Raw genomic sequence first — 18,911 nt, forward strand, 5'->3', positions numbered from 1 at the left:
ACGGCCCGGGACGTGCTCCCCTTCTCCTCGCCCTGCCCTCTGCCTGAGCCTCTGCAGCGTCGTTACTCGTGGAGCTCTTCCATCTCCTCCCTCCACCTCTGTGCTGTAGCTGGTCTGCACCCCGTTCGGTGCCTGGACCTCCCTTCCAGCATCTGGGCCCTCCAGGTGTGCCTTTGGCCACCCTTCCCCTCTTGGCTACAGGATCTGTTCCATCTTCCCCACGTCCCTTGACTTGTGTGCTACACAAAGTGAAGGACAGTGTTTCCCAGCAAGGGCACAGTGTGCAGGAGGCCAGGTCTCCTCTGGTGGGGCCTGGTCAGCACTTTGGTGCACTTCCTTCACCCCTGGGCATCCTCTACGCTGGCTTCCTGCTGGAGAGACTCGGGAGTGGGGCCTTCCTGCCTCTACAGCGCTGCCCCAGTGCACCCACCAGCCCGAGCAGAAGACCCAGCTCCTCAGCTGCCTGTGTCCGCCCACCTCAGCACACGTGCCCGCTGCACCCTGGGCTGCTCCTTCCCCGGAGGACACACCTGCGGCAGCACACCAGCCCACCCGAGCCCAAGACCCGCGGTGCCCGGGACGAGACCTTGCTCGCCTACCAAGCTTTCCCTCCCTGGAACTTAGACCCTTTAGATTTGCCTCCACATCTCTTGTGACTTGACCCTTTTCTCACTGAGGGTTTGTTTTTTTTTCCTGGGGACTGAACCCAGGGGTGCTCTGTCACGAAGCTGGGTCCCCAGCCCTATTTGTTTACTTATTAATATTTTGTTTTAGTTGTAGGTGGACACCTACCCTTTATCTATTTATTTATTTTTGTGGTGCTGAGGATCAAACCCAGGGCCTCATGCATGCTAGGCAAGAGCTCCACCACTGAGCCACTGGCCTCCTGCCTCAGCCTCCTGAGTTGCTGTGCCCAGCTTCTCACTGTTGTTTTACTGGCCAGTTATCTTTGGCCATGATGGTCTTCTTCCTAACTAGAAACTGAACACTTTGTTACCTCTGAGTCCCTAGGATCTGTAGTGATGCTTCCTTTCATTCATTCTCAAAACTGGTCTTGTCTCTTTTTAAAAAATGTTTTGAACCAGACCTCTAATCCCAGTGTGGGAAAAGTAAGAGGCATAGGAGCCCCAACTCTTCTAAGTCTGGCATAAAGCGGGGAGTCAGCACTTGGTGACATGGTAGTAAGACATACTTCTTGGGCTGGGGCTGGGGCTCAGCGGTGGGCTCCAGCCTCAGCACCACATAAAAATAAAGTAAATGAAATAAAGGTCCATCAACAACTAAAAAAAAAAGAGACACTTCTTGTTTCAACAGATTTCACTTCGATACATTGACAGGGAAATTCAGAAAAGCTGAGCAGAAGGCAACTGCGTTAGGAATTCTTTGTAGTGTTTCTTCAGTTTCCATAAATCTGACATTATTTCAAAACAAAAATAAGGACTTATAAAATTTTAATTGAGGAAGAGGAAGAAAGAAAAATCGTGGACATGATGGCCACATCTGTCACCCCAGCAACTTGGGAGACTGAGGCAGGAGGACAGTTACTTAAGGCCAGCCTCAGCAACTCAGCAGGACCCTGTCTCTAAAAGGGCTGGGGTGTGGCTCAGCAGCAGAGCAGCCCTGGGTTTAGTCCCCAAGCTGGGAGAAAACTGCTGTGGTTCCATCGAGAACCCGCTAATGGCTGCGTCTCCTTCGTCTTGTTCGATTTTTGCATTCTTGTCACTCATTCTCCTTTTGGGGTTGAATTTGTAGATTTCCTGATTTCTTGAGAGGCCAGCTCAGACGTGGACCTTGACCTTCCTTCCCCTCCTGCTTCTTTGTGTGCATGTGCACCGGGGTGACCTGCAAGGCAGGTGCCCTCCACCGAGATCGCCCGCCCTGCATCTCCTCAGCTCAACTCAGAGTCCAAAGCCGCGTTTCCCAGGGCTCGACGCCTCTGCCCGCGGTCTGCAGCCCCATCCTTTCATTTTTTCTGATCTATATGTAAGTCATGGATTTTCCTCTCCATTCTCTAGTTGGGTCCTCAAATCGTGGTATAATTTCAAAATCATTCAGTGTTCCCCAATTTCCATACGGTTTTGTGTCTGCATGAACGTGGCTCAGTGGTGGAGCACTTGCCTGGCATGTAGCGGGGCACTGGGTTCGATTCTCAGCACCACCTGAAAATAAATAAAGGTTCATTGACAACTAAAAAATATTAAAAAAAAAAAAAGTCTGGGGGCTCCCCGGCCATCTCTGAGTGTGGGGGCCAGCCATCTGGGTGCTCCCCGGCCATCTCTGCAGCTGTCCACACTGTGTACATCCGACCACTCTCATCCTGTCCCTGCACGGGTCAGTCTACTGTGTTTGCTGGGCGTGGTGGACATGCCACCGTTGACCCTGCAGGTCATCCTGCAACTCAGCAGCCGTAGCAGGAAAAGCAGCAAGTTCCAGGTCAGTCTGGGCAACTCAGCGCGCGCACACACACACACACACAGGCCTGGGTGTGGTTCAGTGGTGGAGTCCTGGGTTCACTCCCCAGGCCTGAAAAAAGTGATTTACAGTTAGTGTGATCACTGGTAGAATTGAATTTAACTCTACCATCTTCTTTTGACTTCTTCTTCTTCTGTGTGTGTGTGTGTGTGTGTGTGTGTGTTTATCAAACCCAGAGGTATTCTACCAGTGTGCTACACCCCAGCCCTTATTTTGAGACAGGGCCTAAGTAGCTGAGGCTGGCCTTGAACTTGTGATCCTCCTGCCTCAGCTTCCTGAACTGCTGGGATGACAGGCATGTGCCACTGTGCCCAGCTAAAAAGTTCTTCATCACTGTCATCTTTTCATCCCAGAATGGCAGGTGTAGGCATGTTCCTGCTGTCAAATTCTGCATTATCTCCTTTTTGTCCACTTCTGCCTGTCTTAAGGACACAAGCTCTCTGATAGCTCCAATTTCTGGGCACAGGGGCCTGTTTCCATGCTGCCGGCATCTTGATGGTCCTCGGCCGGTGGTGCCTCAGTTCACATTCCACTCAGCGAGAACTGGTCCCGGCAGCTCCTCCCAGGCCTGCGGTCTCTGGCTCCGAGCAGCCTTCCAGTCCTGCCCTTCTCCAGCTGCAGCCCTCGCCCCTGCTGGACAGGGCTCCCCTCCGACACCTGCGCGCCACACACGCACCTTCCCAGGCTCTGCTAAGCCTTCAGGCCCTGGCAACCTTTCGGGCTGGATTTCTTGGGTCTTGCTCTGCACGAGGGCACTGGAACCCACCAGAAGCCGGGAACCCCAGGGCCCTCTGCACAGCCTCCTCCCCCAGGACCGCGCCTACATCTCCAGGCACAGCCCTTGCTGGAGAGGTCGGCGCTCTGCTCGGCTCTTGCCCTGGCCTGACCCAGGGGAGATGCCTTGGCGAGTGGACGAGCATCCACCTGCGGGGCCCAACAGCATAAGTGGGCAGCAGCACACAGCAGCACAGGCCAGGTGCGTTTCTTTCCTTTATTTAAAAAAATCATCTGGGGATGTGGTGTGCGGGCACACCTTCCATGGCTTTGGGGAGCACGTGGGTTCCAGGAGGAGTCATGGGGGAGACACGGGGGTGTGGGGCAGGCCGCACCCTCCAGAGCCTCTGCACAGGGCTCTGCGGCCAAGGAGGGCCAGGGCTACAGTATGTACAGGGCAGGGGGTGCCCTCTGGGCCCCACCACAGCTCCACCTGGACGGGGCCCAACCTGTGGCACTGTCCCTCAGGCACACAGGGTTGGGGCGGCCTGTCCAGAGAGATCGGCAGGGATGGTCCTTGGCTGGCCCTCCCGTGGGGCAAGAACAGAAGCAGCGAGCTGCCCGCCCCCGGGCTAGGGGCTGCCTTTCGGGATGACACAGGAGCCGGAGCCCCACACTGAGTCTGCTCTCTGGGACTCCGGTCACCCAGCAGGCAGGGGGTCCGCATGGCCTCGGGTGCGTGGCGGGTCAGACCCCAGTGAGCAGAGAACAAGGAATTCAAGACTCACGCCAGTGGCTCTAAGCTCCTCCCACAGGGCCTCCCCAGAGGAACGGGTCACGCCACAGTCTGTCCCAAACACGCACAGACCCGCCCTGGCCTGCGGTCGGAGGGCCCTGAGCTGCAGGGACAGGGCAGGACAGGGCGGGAAGCCCACCCTGGCACCTCGCTGACTCTTGGCCCTGGCTGGCGTGGGCAGGTTCAGCACAGCCCGGCTCCCAGAGTCTGAGGGATTGTCTCTCAGGGGCCCAGCCACTTCCCCGGTGCCTCTAAACAAGTGGCCACAATGTCACCTTCCTTGATGCTGAGAAGGGGCAGGGAGTAGACGCATGGCCGAAGGAGGTTGGCTGGGGACACACTGGAGGGTGGTCTAAGTGTGGACAGTGACCTAAGGAGTCTGGCTGTCCTCCATAGGATGGGTGGTGGCAAGGGGTGGCCTAGGTGTAGAAGATGACCTCAGGGCCTGGCTGTCCTCTGTGGACAGCACATGGTGAGTGGCCTAGGCGTAGATGGCCTTGGGGCCTGGCCGTCCTCCGTGGACGGGACATGGTGGGGTGGCCTAGGTGTAGAAGATGACCTCAGGGATCTGACCATCCTCCACCGATGTACCATTGTTGTTCCCAGCCGCATAGCAAAAGGTGAAGCACGTCTTGGCCCCCGTCGTGGGGGACTCGTGGGTAACTTTGCGCAGGCCTTTGGTGCCATAGTGGGAGTCGGGACCCTGTGGGGAGTGGGAGGCACAAAGAGCTCAGGTCTCCCCAGGGCCCCAGCAGGTGAGGGAGGGATGCCTGGTGTGGAGAGAGTGCAGGGCCCCATCAGGGCACAGGTGGCCCAGGCCCCACCAGAGGGGTCCCCAGCAGGGGCAGACCCCGAGGCCGCAGCGCTGGCGGGGTGCCCAGAGCAGGGGCCGGCCCTCGCGGCAGGGCCCCCGGCGCACCTTGAGCGTGGCGCAGGCCGTGTAGTTGACGTTGGGCAGCACCTCCACCGGCTCCTTGAACATGACGCGGAAGGTGCTGGCCGAGCCGTCGCAGCTGAAGCCCGTGTCGTTCTGGCCCAGGACGGTGTTGCTGTCCGTGTGGATGATCTGCGGGCGGGCGGGACCGTCAGCGCCCAGGGGTCCCCAGGGGCGCAGGGCTGGCGGCTGCGGGAGGGGCCTGGGCGGTGCAAGTTGCGTCGGGGTGGGGAGGGGGCGTGTCCTGGGCGGGGCCCGGTGGGCGGGGCGGGGCGCGCGCACCTGGATGTTCACTTGGTAGTCGGTGGGTCCGTGGATGGAGCCGTAGAGTCCAAAGCCCACCACGAAGATGCGCTTGTTGACTGAGAACCTGCGGAAGGGTGACAGACGAGCTACGTAAAAACCGGGAGGACCTCAAAGAGAAAAGACCAGATGGGACGTGGCCCCACGTGGACTCGGTACCCGGCTCCAGTCCCCAGGGCCCGCGCTGGCCCGCGCCCCCGCCAGGCTGCACCTGATGCGGTCGCTGGTGCCGCTGTAGCCCCAGCGGCTCTCCACCTGCTGGAAGCGGTTGATGCTGCACTCCTTGCCCCGCAGGCAGCAGCGCGGCCGGTCGATGAACTCCACCCGGGGCTTGGGGTTCACGGTGAAGTGCAGGAAGAGGCTGACCACCTCGCGGTCCACCAGGATGCCCGACTGTGCGGGGCCTACAGGCAGAGGGACTGGTGGGCTGACTGTGGAGAGGGGCCAGGAAGGCAAGGCCTGGCGAGCCCCAGAAGGCCGGAGGACTCGCTCCTTCCTCTCGCAGGGGTCCTACCTGATCTTCAACCCCTGAGGGGCCCACCCGCTCTGGCCCTGGAGTTGGGGGGCAGGGTATGAACAGCCCAGGGTCGCACTTCGATCACTTAGGTGAAACCTCAGGGGCCGCCCATTCCCTGGTCCCGGGAACCGCCTCCATTCACAGCGAAGGTCCGCCTGCTTGCCACACAGGGTCCTGGCCACCGAGGGCTCCCCTGCAGCTCCTATGAGGCAGCCAGCCAGGGCCCCTGGCTTCAGGGTGGGCCCTGACTGCCTGCTCCAAAGAACCTGCTCCAATGGCTGATGACCAGTTGCCCTGGACAGGCGCAGGGCCAGTCCAGAAAGTGAGACCCAATGCACAGAAGTGGCAGGTGAGTGGCAGGTCACATTCTGGAAGTGAGTGTGGCCAGGCCTCGCTAAGTAATGGGTGAGCCAGGTGATGGCCACACACAGGTAGAGACATAGCCTGAGGCCACAGGGTGTGGGCAGCAGACGGTCAGGTGCCAGCAGAAACCTCACAGCCCTGTCCTTCTGCAGCCCAAATCCAGGAAAGCGAGGGAGACAGGAGCTCCTCCGGTCTGCCTGGGTCACAGCTGTGGGCCCGTCCTTCCATCTCACTGTACCAGACCCCTGGTCCACCAGCTTGGGGCCCATTCCACAGGACTCAGGAGTGACAGCCCACCATTGACTAGCTCCTGACAACAGGAGAAAGCACCGACTCACACGACTGAACAGCAAAGCTGGACAGGGTGAGAAGGCCAGCATTTTCTAAGATCTATGTAAAGGAGCAGACTTCAGTCAGGTGTCCAGCTTCAAGATACTAGGCAGTTCCTCCTGCCACCTGGTATTTTCCCAGTGAACCTCAAGGAGCAGGGGATTCTCCCAGCAGGGTGGAGTGGGCAAGGGGTGAGGTGCCTGGCACTGCCCCAGTGTGTGTGGGCAAGAGGCCACTTACTTATTCTAGACCCAGCTCCTGCACCTCCTCCTGCCCAGTAGAACCACAATGTCTCTGCCCTTCTGGGGTACCCACCAAAGAGGAATGTGCTGGACAGGAGGCTCCTACAACCACCAAGTCACCTGTGGACTTCGCCATGGGGCAGGAGAAGGGTGGGGGCCTCCATTCTGCAGGTAAGGGAAGCTGCCTTGGGATCCGGGCCACCTGGTCCAGGATCCGGGGAAATGGCGCTGATCTCGGGGTGGGGGCTGGGATGGGCCTGGAGACCCTGGTGGTGTTCCCAGGTGTCTGGCCTAGCAGCTAGGTGACCCACAGAGCCATTTCTGGGGATGAGGAAGGCAGAGATGACACTTTTGGGGCAAGATTGGAATTCTGGTTTGAACGTGAGATGGAGACAGGAGGTGGGCTCTGGAAGGTGTGGCTGGGCACCCAAGGGGGAGCTGGGATGCCGGGCAGATGAAAAGACAAGGGACTGGAGGTGTGCGGAGGCAGACCCAGGAGGCCTTGAGGAGGCAGAGGAGACGGTGTGCAGGGACAGCCCAGGCAGGAGTGTAGGGTGGGAGACACCAAGCTGCTGCGTCCTGCCCGGCCAGAGCCTGGCCCACAGCTGGCGCTCAGTGCGCAGCGCATGAGCGATCCTCAGGTCCCGCCCAAAGCGGGGTCCTGCACCAGACCCACCCTGCTCTCTCTTCAAATCAGACTGAGGGGCTGGCCTCCACTGTGAGACGCGGGGGGAGCAGGGACTGCCCCGACCTGGAGAGACGGGTACAGTATGCACCAGCCACAGGGCTGGGCCCTCCTGGGTGTCCACACAAGGGCGGAAGGCATGGCTAAGGCTGGCCCCCTTTCGCAGCAGGGGACCCCACACCCACCCACAAGTGCACAGTGGCCAGCCCTGGCACGCAGTGGGGCCCACCGCTTCAGACGGCCTTGCTCCAGACACAGGACCGAGCCAGACCAGAGCCCAGCAGCCCCGGGATGCAGACCCGCAGCGCCCAGGCCCCTCGGGGCAGCGGGGCCGGAGCCTGGGCGGGCTCCTACCCGGAGGCTTGCCCCAGCTTCCCATGAGGAACCCAGGGACCACGATCATCAGCAAGAGAAGCGCCTGAGCGGCTGGTCAGACTCGGGTGGACCAGGGCGGGCGCTGTGGCGGGGTCCCGTGGTTACCTGCGGCGAACTCCTCGATGGTCATCAGCGGGAAGCGGATGAGGCCCAGGGCCTTGCCCAGCACCTTCCGCTTGTTCTCAGGCGTCACCTGCAGCTGCTGCCGCTGACACTCGGCTTCGGCCCAGCGGACAACAGCACTGAAGAGCCGCACCTCCCGGATGCCCAGCGTGTCGCGCTCCAGGACGGCCACCAGGGTGTCTGTGGCGGGCAGGGGGCCGTGAGCGGGCGCCCACCCAGCAGGCACGCAGAGCCAGCGGCTGGGGCTCGGGCTGTGACCGCGGTCCCGGGAGGCACAGCATCTGCCCTGCGGTACCGGAACCCAGCAAGAGCCACTTCTCCCAGTCGTCCCCAAATGGACCACCTGCCACCAGGTGGACAGGGCAGTGTCCGGTCCTCGCCTACCCAAGCCCTCTGCCAAGCTGGACAGAGCCTGTGGCCACCCTAAAATCCCGTCCCACCCTCAGTCCCTTTGTGGGCGCTCCCAACCCGTGTGGCCCTGCCCCGGCCCGCGCCGCACCCGCTGCCCGCAGGCCTCACCCAGGTCGATGTCCGTGAAGCCCTCCGCGGTGATGGCGTCCGCGGTGTTCTTGTCGATGCTCTCCAGGCACAGGCTGGCCAGCTGTGGCTCGTCAAACAGGCGCGCCTGCCCGCGGGGCCGGGCGTCAGCTGCAGCCCGCAGCACCGCGGAGGCCAGCCCGGGCAGCGCCCTCTCCACGCACCCTCCTGCCAGTCCCACACGCCTGCCTCCTGGCCCTGGGCAGTGCCCCTCTCTCAGCCTCAGGCCAGGGCTCAGGGCAGCCACCTCAAGGGAATGGAGCGGTGGCGGGTGTGGGGCCCAGGCCCAGGGAGGCCCCAGCAAGGGGCCTGTGGATCCCACCACCCCACGCCCAGTGCCATGACCCAAGACGTGCCCTCCTGGGGCTGCCACTCTGGCCGCCCTCCTGCATACCCTGCCACCCCACGGCCAGGGCCGGGCAGGCCAGGGGCTCGCAGGTCCCACAGGTCATGGCCCCGCCCTGGTCTGCTCGGCTAGAGTGCCACTCCAGCCTCCACCTGGGGAGTCCAAAAGGCCCAGCCTGGGCCCCTTGAGCCTCCGGCTGCACCCCAGCCCAGTTCCCCGTTTCCCTGGCCACGCGGTGCCCCCATCAGTGGCCGGGCCTTTCCCTGGCTGTCCCTGGCCCACCTGTGTGAGCAGCATGAAGGCGTTGTCTGCCCGCAGGTTCTTCTTGAGGAACTCCACGCAGTGGGCCTCCAGCGCGGGCACGGCGTACTTCTTGGCAGTGTACAGCGTGGTCATGACCGTCTCAGGCCCGATCTGCACCTCGTCTGAGTACAGGAACCTGGGGAGGGGGCCGGCCGCCGAGGGGTGGCTCGGTGCCCTCGATCATCAGACCCGCACCCGCCCTCCAGCGGGCGGATCCAGCCACCCCGCTCGCCAGCCACGAGGGTCCCTCGGGAACCATCCAGATCGGGCACGGGCAGCACTCTGCGCGGGGCTGGGCCTGCAGTGCCGGCTCCCTGCCCTCTCGGGCCAGTGCTGTTCAGCGCCCACCAGAGGCTCCGCTCGCCCCCTCTCCCCGCCGTGAGCCCCGACCACTCCTGGGTACGGGGCAGAACCCACAGGCCAGCTGAGCCCTGCACAGCGTGGACGTCACGGCCAGAGTTGGGCTTGGTCAAAAGAGCGGAAGCGGGCTGGGCGGGGGCTCGGTGCTGCAGCTGGCCGAGCACGCGAGGGGCGCGGGGGTCCCTCCTCTGCACGGAACAAGCAGGTGGAATAAAGGCCAGGTTCTTTTTACGGCAAAAGGCAGGTGAAAATCCAGGCGGGAAGCAGGGGCCCGAGGCACGAGGACCTGAGTTCTGACCCCACTCCAGGGCCACCAAGCAGGCGTTCACACAGCCAAGGGGGCGGTCCATATGTCCACGGGGACATGCGGGTGGGCCGCGCACTCCCGAACGTCCCTCAGCCAGGGCAGGGGTGAGGCGACAGCTGGGCGTGGGTGAACCTGCGGCCCTCGTGCTCGGTGAGAGCCAGAGACACAGGCCACAGTGTGTGACCAGTGACGGGGGGTCCAGGACAGGGGCGTCCAGAGACAGGAGGTGGACTTGTAGGTGCAGAGCTGGGGAGGGGCGGGGGGCTGCTCACAGGGACATGATTGGGGAGAAGGTTCTGGAACTAGACAGAATGGAGAGCTGCACAACTCTGAACGTAGGGCCAGCCCTGGTCAACGCGGGGTAGGCGCACCACCCCAGAGTCGGAACCAGCACGTGACCTTCTTTTTCTTTTTGGTGCTGGGGATGGAACCAGGGTTCCCTGAGCCGCACCCCAGCCCTTGTCACTTTCTATCTGGAGACGGGGCCTCGTCAGGTTGCCCTGGCTGCCCTGGGACCTGCGTCCTCCCCGGGGCCCCGTGCTGGGCTCACAGGGTGGGCACCCCAGGCTGGCAGCTGGCCGCCCTCCTGTGCAGCCCTCTCAGCTGTGAAGGGTGCGGACCAGGCTGCCCCGCAGGTGCCGAGAATCGGCTTCAGATCACGAGGTCGGCGAGTTATCTACAAGTGCTCCGTGTCCGAACCCTGCCGCCCGGCTGCCGTGAAGCGGGCTCCCCCACGGGACTGCTTCCGCTGGACCGTCTACGCGCAGCCCGGGCTGGGTGCGCTCGGCACAGCGCCTGCCTAGCACACGCAGGGCCCTGCCTCGTCCCAGTTAAAAAGAGGAGAAGTCACCTGACGGGGTCCCCGGCGCCCGCCCGCCCACCCGGGCCCACGCTGGAGCTCCCCACGCCGCTGTGGCCCGCGCGGCCCCAGGTCTGGGTGCCGACTGCGCCCTGCCCGCCCCCAGAGCAGGCGGAGCTTACTTGAGTAGCGCCAGGAAGGCAGCCGGCTCCACGTCAGGCAGCTCGATCTCCGTGGACGTGGTGGCCATGCCCCCGTTGAACATGGCGTCGAAGACAGCGCTGCCGACAGCCAAAACGAACCTGGGCAGGAGAGAGCACCCGTGAGCCGCCGGTGCCCCAGCCCGGCCCTGGCCCGTGTCCCTGGCGGAGGCTGCTGCTGGGGACCTCTGCTGCCCCAGCCGACGCCCGCCGGAGGGCAACGCAGGAGGGGGCCCTGGAAAGAGGGCAGACCGCCCCACCCGCCCAGCACCCCTGCACCCGCCCTCGCCCAGGCTTCCGGCTAGACGAGGGGCCTGGCCTGCAGGCAGGCAGACAAGGACCAAGTGGCTGGTCGGCCTGAGCTGGGAGAGAGAACGCGGGAGGCCGGGAAGGTGCCGCGGCCCCGGAGCGGGGGACCAGGGCATCAGGAGGCAGGACGGGCAGGGTCAGGCGGCCAGGTGGGCCCTGGCCTCTGTGAAACCCAGCCGTGAGCCACCCAGGTGGTCTGGTCTGTGTGGCTGGAGGCCTCCATGGTGACCGGCTCAGGACAGCTTCTGCACAGGGCGGCCCCCACACGGCTCCTGGGTGAGCAGGGGGTGGGGACAGGACAGCTTCCCCACTGTCCCCAGAGCAGGCGCTTCTGCGTCAGCTCCTCCCAGGAGGGTCGTGTTGAGGGAAACAGGCCTGAGCAGCCTCCCGCACCCAGACTCCTCAAGAGCAGACCCGCTCGCGACTGGACCAGTACCCACCCTGCCCTGCTCCGGCGGGCCTGGCCCCTCCCTGCTGGCCGCTCCCCAGCAGGCTCTGCTACCTCACATGCAAACAAGCCTTTGCGCGGGATCTTGCTGGAGGAGGGTGGCCCTGAACCCCGCGGTGGGGTCCTCAGGAGAGAGAAGGCAGGAATGCAGAGGCCGCGTGACGGGAGGGAAGCACCCACACACCTGGTCCTCGGCCACACGCCCACAGCTGGCCGCCCCTCCTGGCCCCAGGGGGCTGCGCACCTCACAGCTCATTGCCTGCGGCCGCTCCAGGCCCCCCAGCCACACGTGACAGGCCACGATTAAGAGCCTCCAGAACACGGCCTGCCCCGTTAAGACCGCACCTCGGCCTCCTGCAGAGAAGCCTCTGAGCCCATGGAGAAGTCCAAAGCGGAACTAAGGGTCCCCAGCTGGGCCTGACGTGGCTCAGAGCCCAGGGCCGCCCAGCACGGGCAGTGCCCTGCAGACCACAGCAGCAGGAGCCACACCCCAAGTGGCCGCACACCCACACTCCCCTCAGACACCCCTGCTAACCGCAGCCTCAGCCTCTGTGGGTCCAGTCTCCCTGCCCCCAGCCTTCCCAGTCAGCCTCCTCCTCTCAAATGAAGGGAGCAAGAACGTCCACAGCAGCACACGCAACCGCGTCCACAGGTGTCTGGCCAAGGGGGAAGGGACACGGTGTGGCCACGCACACCTGGAGCATCCTCGGCCAGGGCAGGAGCGGGTGACGGACCGGAGGCCCTAGTGCTCAGTGAGAGCAGGGCCACGTGTGTGACAGGGGACAGGGGATCCAGAGGTGGACGTGGACCGTGCGTGCAGGGCTGGGGAGGGGACGGAGTTTTGGTGTGAGACGCGGGATGCACTGTCACCTTAACACGCTGATTCGCCTCGGCACTGGGGCTGAAGCCAGGCTGCCCGAGCACTCAGCGCCCCCTCCAGCCCTTTTTGTTATTTTGAGACAGGGTCTTGCTAAGCTGCTGAGGCTGGCCTCAAACTTGCCATCCTCCTGCCTCAGCCTCCTGGTCACCCCTCGCCTGGCGCGTATCACAATTTAAAAGCTGACACAGTGAAGGAGGATAAACCCCGGTGCAGGCTGGGAACAAGCTCCAGGCACCTCTGGAAACCAAGGCAATAGACCAACAGGGCTGCCCCTGCCCACCGCCAGGAGCGCTCTCACCCAGCAGTGAAACCCCGCGGCAGCCCTGGCCCCTGGGAGCCCGCGGTGCCCCAGGGCGCCGCCCTCCCGCCCACCCGGTGCTCCTGTCCCCGTGGCTGTTGGTCGTTCTTTCCTCACACCTTCAGAGGAAGCCCGGCACCTGTGTGTGTCCCCCGAGTCCTCTGAGCTGCCACAGCAAACCATGGCACCTGGGAAGGAGTTGTGACAGGAACTGCACAGAGAGCAAGGCCACGCCAGCTGTGGGCATCCCTGCAGGGCCAGCTGGGTGAGGACACTGCAGGACACCAGGCACACAGGGGGTGTCAGACGCTGGAGCAGCCAAGAGCTCCTCGACTGGCCCGGACACCCAGGGAGCTGCAGAGTTTACTATCCAAGGAGACGTCAAGAGAAGCCAGAATCTCAGCAGCAAGGGGACCTTCCTCCCAGGAACACAGGCTCCACGCTGGAAATTCTCAACAATTAAACACATGAACAGTGGCCACGCCTGTCATGCCAGTGACCCAGGAGGCTGAGGCAGGAGGATCGCAGGTTTGAGACCAGCCTCAACTGCTTAGTGAGACCTTGTCTTCAAAATGTGAAATAAAGGCTGGGGAGATGGCTCAGCTGGTAGAGTGCTTGCCTCACAAGCCCAAGGCCCTGAGTTCGATCCCCAGCACCACAAAAAAAAAAAAAAAAAGTGAAATAAGAAGGGCTGGGTATGGCCCAAGGGTAGAGCTCCTGCCCAGCATGCGAGGGGCCCTGTTCAACCCCAGCACCAAAAAATGAACACACACAGCCAACAACAGAGCTCAGAATCCACAACACCCGCGCCCTGGGAGCCAGGAGAGACGGTGTAACCACGGTGGCGGGGACAGCGGGGACGCAGGGAGGCCAGCGCCTGACCCCAGCACGCAGCGCTCGCCAGGCCAGGCCCACAGACCCAGAGCACAGAGCAGACGGGTCCTCCCCTCAGGAACGACCAGCAGCACTGGAGAGCTGAGCAGTCCAGGTCCCGGGGTCCAGCAGCAGAGCAGTGGCCGCAGCTCAGCGACTCGAGTGCCAGAGAGCTGGGGGAGGCTCTGCCGTCCCAGACCAGAGAAGGGGAGGCGTCTGGCGGGCGAGTCCCAGCACACCGCCGGATCTGAGCACCTCGGGGCTGCAGAGCGGCTGGGTCCCCGCGGGCGCCATCCCGGCACGCACGCGGCCAACACCACGTCCAGAAGGGGCCCAATGCCTGGCCGGCAGGCAGCACACCTCTGAACGGCCAGGTCAGGGAAGAAACGCAGGGAGGCCAGGGGATTCCCAAGTGGAGCACCCTGCAGGCCGCCTGCTGAGAAGCCGGGAAAGCGAGGAGCAGAGAAGCCCAGGCAGGAAGCCGTGGGCCAGCTCAGAACAGGTCCAGGAAACAGGGGAGAGGGGAATCCAGGAAACCCAGGGGCTGCGCTTTGAAGAGGTCACAGAGGCTCCAGGGTCAGGAGGCTGCTCACGACCAGGAGGAAGGCAGGCCCCACAGCCGGCCACGGGCAGGGGCGTCACTGCCCACCCAGAGCCACTCGGGAACAGCTCTCGGCAGGCCAGGGCGGGCGGCAGGAATAGGATGGCTGCTGCCAAGAGGGCCGGGGAAGGGATCCGGTCCAGAGCCTGCGCGACTTCGAATCCTCCCCAGGAGAAGCGGGCACGGGCTTGGGGCGTCTCGGTCCTCTGGCTTTGCTTTTTTCCCTCTGGTGCTGAGATTGAGCCCAGGGTCAAGAGCTCACTCTACCACTGAGCTATGGCCAAAGCCCTTTTTATTTGAGACGGCCTCACAGCGTCACCAAGTTGACCTGGAACTTGCGGGCCTCCAGCCTCAGCCTCCTGACCTGCTGCGAAGGCAGGCACAGCCTCTGCACCTGGCAGCAGTTTCCTTCAGCATGTAAAACATAAATCATCCTGGGATGCACGAGCCCTTCCACTGAGGTCCTCACCAAGAGAAAAGGCCAGGTCAGCCCCAAGGGGACCCGGGAAGGTCCGCGCCTACTGGTGGCAAACCGCGGTCCTGACGGAATCCAGCAGTAGCCCTACTTGAGCAACGAAAAGGAAGGACTCCTGATGCAACAGGGAGGGCCCAAGGCATGACGTGAAATCAGAGAAGCAGACCAGGACGGCAGGGCGTGCGCCTGGCCACGTCAGGTCACCAGCTCGGCCACTGCCCGGGCCGGGCGCCAGCTGCGAGGAAGAGCAAGGAAACCTGCGGGTGGCCCAATCCCCCAAAACCGGCCCCGGGGACTGTCGCAGCACCTCAGCAGCCACGTTGCCCAGAGACAAGCAGCCAACGCAGGCGGCACACCAAAGCCGAGGCCCTCGACAAGACCCGGGCTTCAGAGGCTCAGTCACCAAGCAGACGTCCAACCTGAGAGGCGACGTCCACAGCCAGCGCCGACCACTAGAAGTCCCCAGCCGGTGCAGAGGCCACGCCTGGCGTCCCAGCTGCTTGGGCGGGGGAGGCAGGAGGAGGGCAAGTTCAAGTCCAGGCTGAGAAATTAGGGAGGCCCCACCTCAAAATGCACATGGACAGGGCTGGGGCGGGTCCCGCCAGCACAGGCAAGGCCCTGGGCTCTTCCCAGCTCCGCAAAGAGAAGTCTCGACAGATAAAACCAGGAAGCATCTGCTCTGGTCGGCACATGCTGACGGCCACTGAGGAACGTGGAGGACTGACCACAGCGCGTCCAGGAACGGTCCTTCCATGACACACGGAAGGCATTCGCGATTCACACTCTACTGGGCTGGCGTGTACACCAAGTGCTGCCCTGAGTCCCGGCAGCTCGGTCAACACCTTCTGAGCACCTGCTGCATACAGGCCTCGGGAGTAGGGCTTCCCACTGACCCCTCTGCTGCAGCCTGCACGCTCTGGTCACGGTGCTGGGTCGCGATTCCGCTGGACCCCAGCCTCTGCACACAGCGGGCCCTGCTCCCCACCCAGTCCTGAGAAGGGCGGCCAGAGGGCCGTCTCTGCCCGGCGGCTACTCTTCTTCCGGGAGCGCCCTCTGTCTACCCCTGCCCAGGACCCCAGGATCCCTGGCAGCCTCTGGCCACTGTGCCTCCTTGGGCCGCGGCAGACCCTCACTCGCGCCTTGGCTTGGTGACCTCGAGAGGCCTGCGGCCCGGCCCGGTGTCCTGCAGTGCGTCCCCAGGCGGGTCGACTTTCTCATGACTCCACGGCACCTGTCGGTTTCTTCCGGCTGCCTTAGAAATGACCCCGTGCTGTGGCTTAAAACCACAGCCCTGCCCCTCCGTCCTGAAGGCCAGCGCCGGGGCCCGGGGGTGCTGCGCCCCGCACACCACCACACGCTCCAGGGATCCGTCTGGCCTCCACAGTCACAGGCTGCCTCTGTGTCTGTCTCACAAGGACACATCACTGGCTTTAGGGCCCACCTGGGTAATCCAGGGTGACCTCGCCATCTGCAAAGACCCTTTTACAAGCAAGGTCCCATTCACAGGCCCCAGGGGTCAGGATATAGGCCCTCGGGGGCTACCATCCAACCCACTGGGGCGATGACCCCAGGAAGAACACAGAGGGGGGCGGCCTCAGGACACCCACGCAGTGGTCTGAGCAGGTGGCCCGCCAACCTGAGTTACACCCGCCTCTCTTGAGGTGCTGGGGACTGAACTCAGGGCACGACCACTAAGTTGCACCCAGGCCTTTCTATTTTTGAGACAGGGTCTCGCTAAGTTTCCCAGGCTGGCCTGGGCCTCGCCATCCTCCTGCCTCAGCCTCCAGCGTCACTGAGATGACAGTCCTACACCAGGCTGGAGGCAGGCGGGACACGGGTTCCGGGAGTGACCCCACCTGCATCCTTGCCCCAGGGCAGCGTGGACACCCACCTCAGCTTTCACTGACACCCGCCTGAGGACGCACCCTGGAGGCTGCTCTTAGCAACAAGCTGTGGGACAGACATGGCTTACAGCCCGTCACACCCTGTGGGAACTCAGGCTCAGAGGGCCCTCGCCCAGGCCAAGCCGACCAAGAACGCTGACCACAAGTCTGGAGACCCCTGCTGCAGCCTCCCACACTCCCTGGCCCGCCCACCACCTCCGTGCTGCCATTGGGATGCAGGTGCTCCACAGAGAAGGGGAGTCCTCCACTTCCACCTCGGCCACTGCACCGGTCCCCACCGTCTGCAAGATCCTGGGCTGCCATTCCACACTTCAGTTGACCCAGGCTCTCCAGACTGCAGCACCCCTGCTCCCCTGCTCTGACTTGCTATGGCTCCCACCTGCCCAGCTCCTCTGGCCTCTGAGCCTGCACAGTCCTGCACCTGTAGCCCTGTACTCTCCTCCCTGCTTCACCATCCCCGGCAGCCACAGACCCCTGCCCCGATTCTCTCTGGAGGTCCTTACACCCACCACTAGAGTCCCCACTTCGCCACCAACATATGAACCTTCAAACGCAATCAGGCGCAGGTGCCCGCCATGAAGTGGGACCCTCAACAGAACTGCTGGGATTTGAGACGGAGACAGGAGGATCACAGGGTTAGAGGCCAGCCTCAGCAACTTAGCAAGACCCTGTCTCAAAACATAAAAAGGGCTGGGGATGCAGCTGAGTGGTTAAGCGGCCCTGGACTCACTCCCCAGTACCAAAAAGATGAAAATATAAAAAGAAAAAAGAAAAAGAAACCCTGAGAGTCTCCGACACCTTGTGCAACTGGGCAGGAGCCCTGCCCTACCCTGCAAGGGCGCAGGGTCAGGAGGGAGAAGGGTCATCCTTCAAGACCACTGCTCACAATCCCTCCCTCCAGTCGTCAGGACAGGATGGCTATGAGGGCGCTGGGGGACACGCAGGGAAGGGGTCCCAGGCCTTGAACAGCCTCTCACTCCAAGCTTACAGGGAAGCAGAGGCCCAGTCCCTGTTGCAGAGCAGAAGCCTGCAATACAGACAGGGAAGGTCCTGGGGATACTCCATGAACAAGGCCCTCTGGAAAAACCCACAGGAGACCCAGATGCACAGCAATACCCAGGAGAGTAGCAAGAGGGGTCTCCAGGGCACAGGATCAGAACAAGTCACAGGCCAGAGAGGCAGAGGAGGGCTCAGAGCCGGCTGAAAGAACATTCCAGGCCAAGCAGCAACACCCCTCAAACCTGCAGCAGGGGGCATCTAGGGGCTGTCCCTGAACCAAAAACTCCTTTTCCAAAGGAAACCTACAGGTACAGAGTGTCCAGGACAGGTAGACGGTTTCCAGGAGCTTGGGTCTCCAAGGGACTGGAGGTGGATCTCGGCTGAATGGGGAAGGAGGGGGCAGCAGGTGTGGGGAGTTACAGGGGGACAACTAGGGGCATGGAGTCACCAATGCCCAAAGTTGGGGGTGCAGGCACGGGGACAGGCTAGAGATGATGGAATACTGGGGAGGTAGCTGGGGGAGGTTGGGGATGGTGCAAGAGCAGCAGGGCCCAGGCTCGGAAGGTTCCAAGGTGGTCTGGGTGCAGAACTTGGTGGAGGGTTGCAGGGGCTCCTGGTGCAGGGCAACAGGAGGGTCTGAGGACGGAGGAGGGCAGGGGTTCCGGGGCAGGCTGTGGCGCAGGGCCTGGGTGAGGGGGTGCAGGGGTCCAGGTTCAGGGCCTGGACAACGGGTGCTGAGCGGGCTGCGGGTGCGGAGTCTGAACCTAGTGGTGCAAGGATGCCTGGACCGGCTGTGAGGCAGGGTCCGGACGAAGGGTACAGGGGTCCCGGAGCTCCAGCGCGGGGGCTGGGGGTGCAGGGGCCCCGGGGCCCGGACGGCGGTGGGGACCCGAGGGTGCTGGGGTCCCGGAGTGCCGGCGCAGGGCCCGGACGGCGGCGGGGACCCGAGGGTGCAGGGGACCCGGGACTCCGGCGCGGGGACCGAACGGCGGAGGGGACAGGGGCCCCCGGTGCAGGCCCGGCCGCGGCCGCGGCGCCCACCTGTGCGCAGGGATGCGCTGCGAGCTGAGCCCCTTGCCCACCAGGAAGTGCACGTCGCACAGCACCTCGTTGTTGAAGAGGAAGGCGAAACGCTCCTGCACGGTGGGCTTGGTGGCCTGCCAGTTGTACACCGGCTCGCGCAGCAGCGCGGCCCCCGCGCCCGGGCCCGCCGCCTCCTCGCGCTCCGCGCCCGCGGCCTGCGCGTCCGCCCCGGGGCCGGGCAGCGGCGGAGGGGGCGGCCCGGGCGCGGCGGCGGCGGCAGCAGCGTTGCCGGGGGCCGGGGCCGCCGCGTTGGCGCTGGGCCCGGGGCCGCCCCCCGCGCCCGGGCCGACCCCCGGCGGGCACGACGCGCGCCCGCCGCTGCCACCCGCCGCCAT

At 63.5% G+C, this 18,911-nt stretch overlaps 1 protein-coding gene across 1 annotated transcript; it reads right to left on the minus strand.

The window, feature by feature from the left end:
• Window positions 1-3,449: 3,449 nt before the first annotated feature.
• Btbd2 (BTB domain containing 2) lies at window positions 3,450-18,911 on the minus strand. The gene is made up of 9 exons (XM_047531508.1): window positions 18,535-18,911; window positions 10,689-10,808; window positions 9,020-9,176; window positions 8,374-8,479; window positions 7,837-8,034; window positions 5,431-5,623; window positions 5,199-5,286; window positions 4,902-5,048; window positions 3,450-4,685 (listed from the first exon to the last, which is right to left on the minus strand). The coding sequence occupies exons 1-9, from the start codon at window positions 18,909-18,911 to the stop codon at window positions 4,524-4,526; spliced, it is 1,548 nt and encodes a 515-aa protein (XP_047387464.1). The 3' UTR covers window positions 3,450-4,523.

This window comes from Sciurus carolinensis, chromosome 17 (assembly GCF_902686445.1).
Source record: "Sciurus carolinensis chromosome 17, mSciCar1.2, whole genome shotgun sequence".
In the NCBI taxonomy this organism is placed as follows: Eukaryota; Metazoa; Chordata; class Mammalia; order Rodentia; family Sciuridae; genus Sciurus; species Sciurus carolinensis.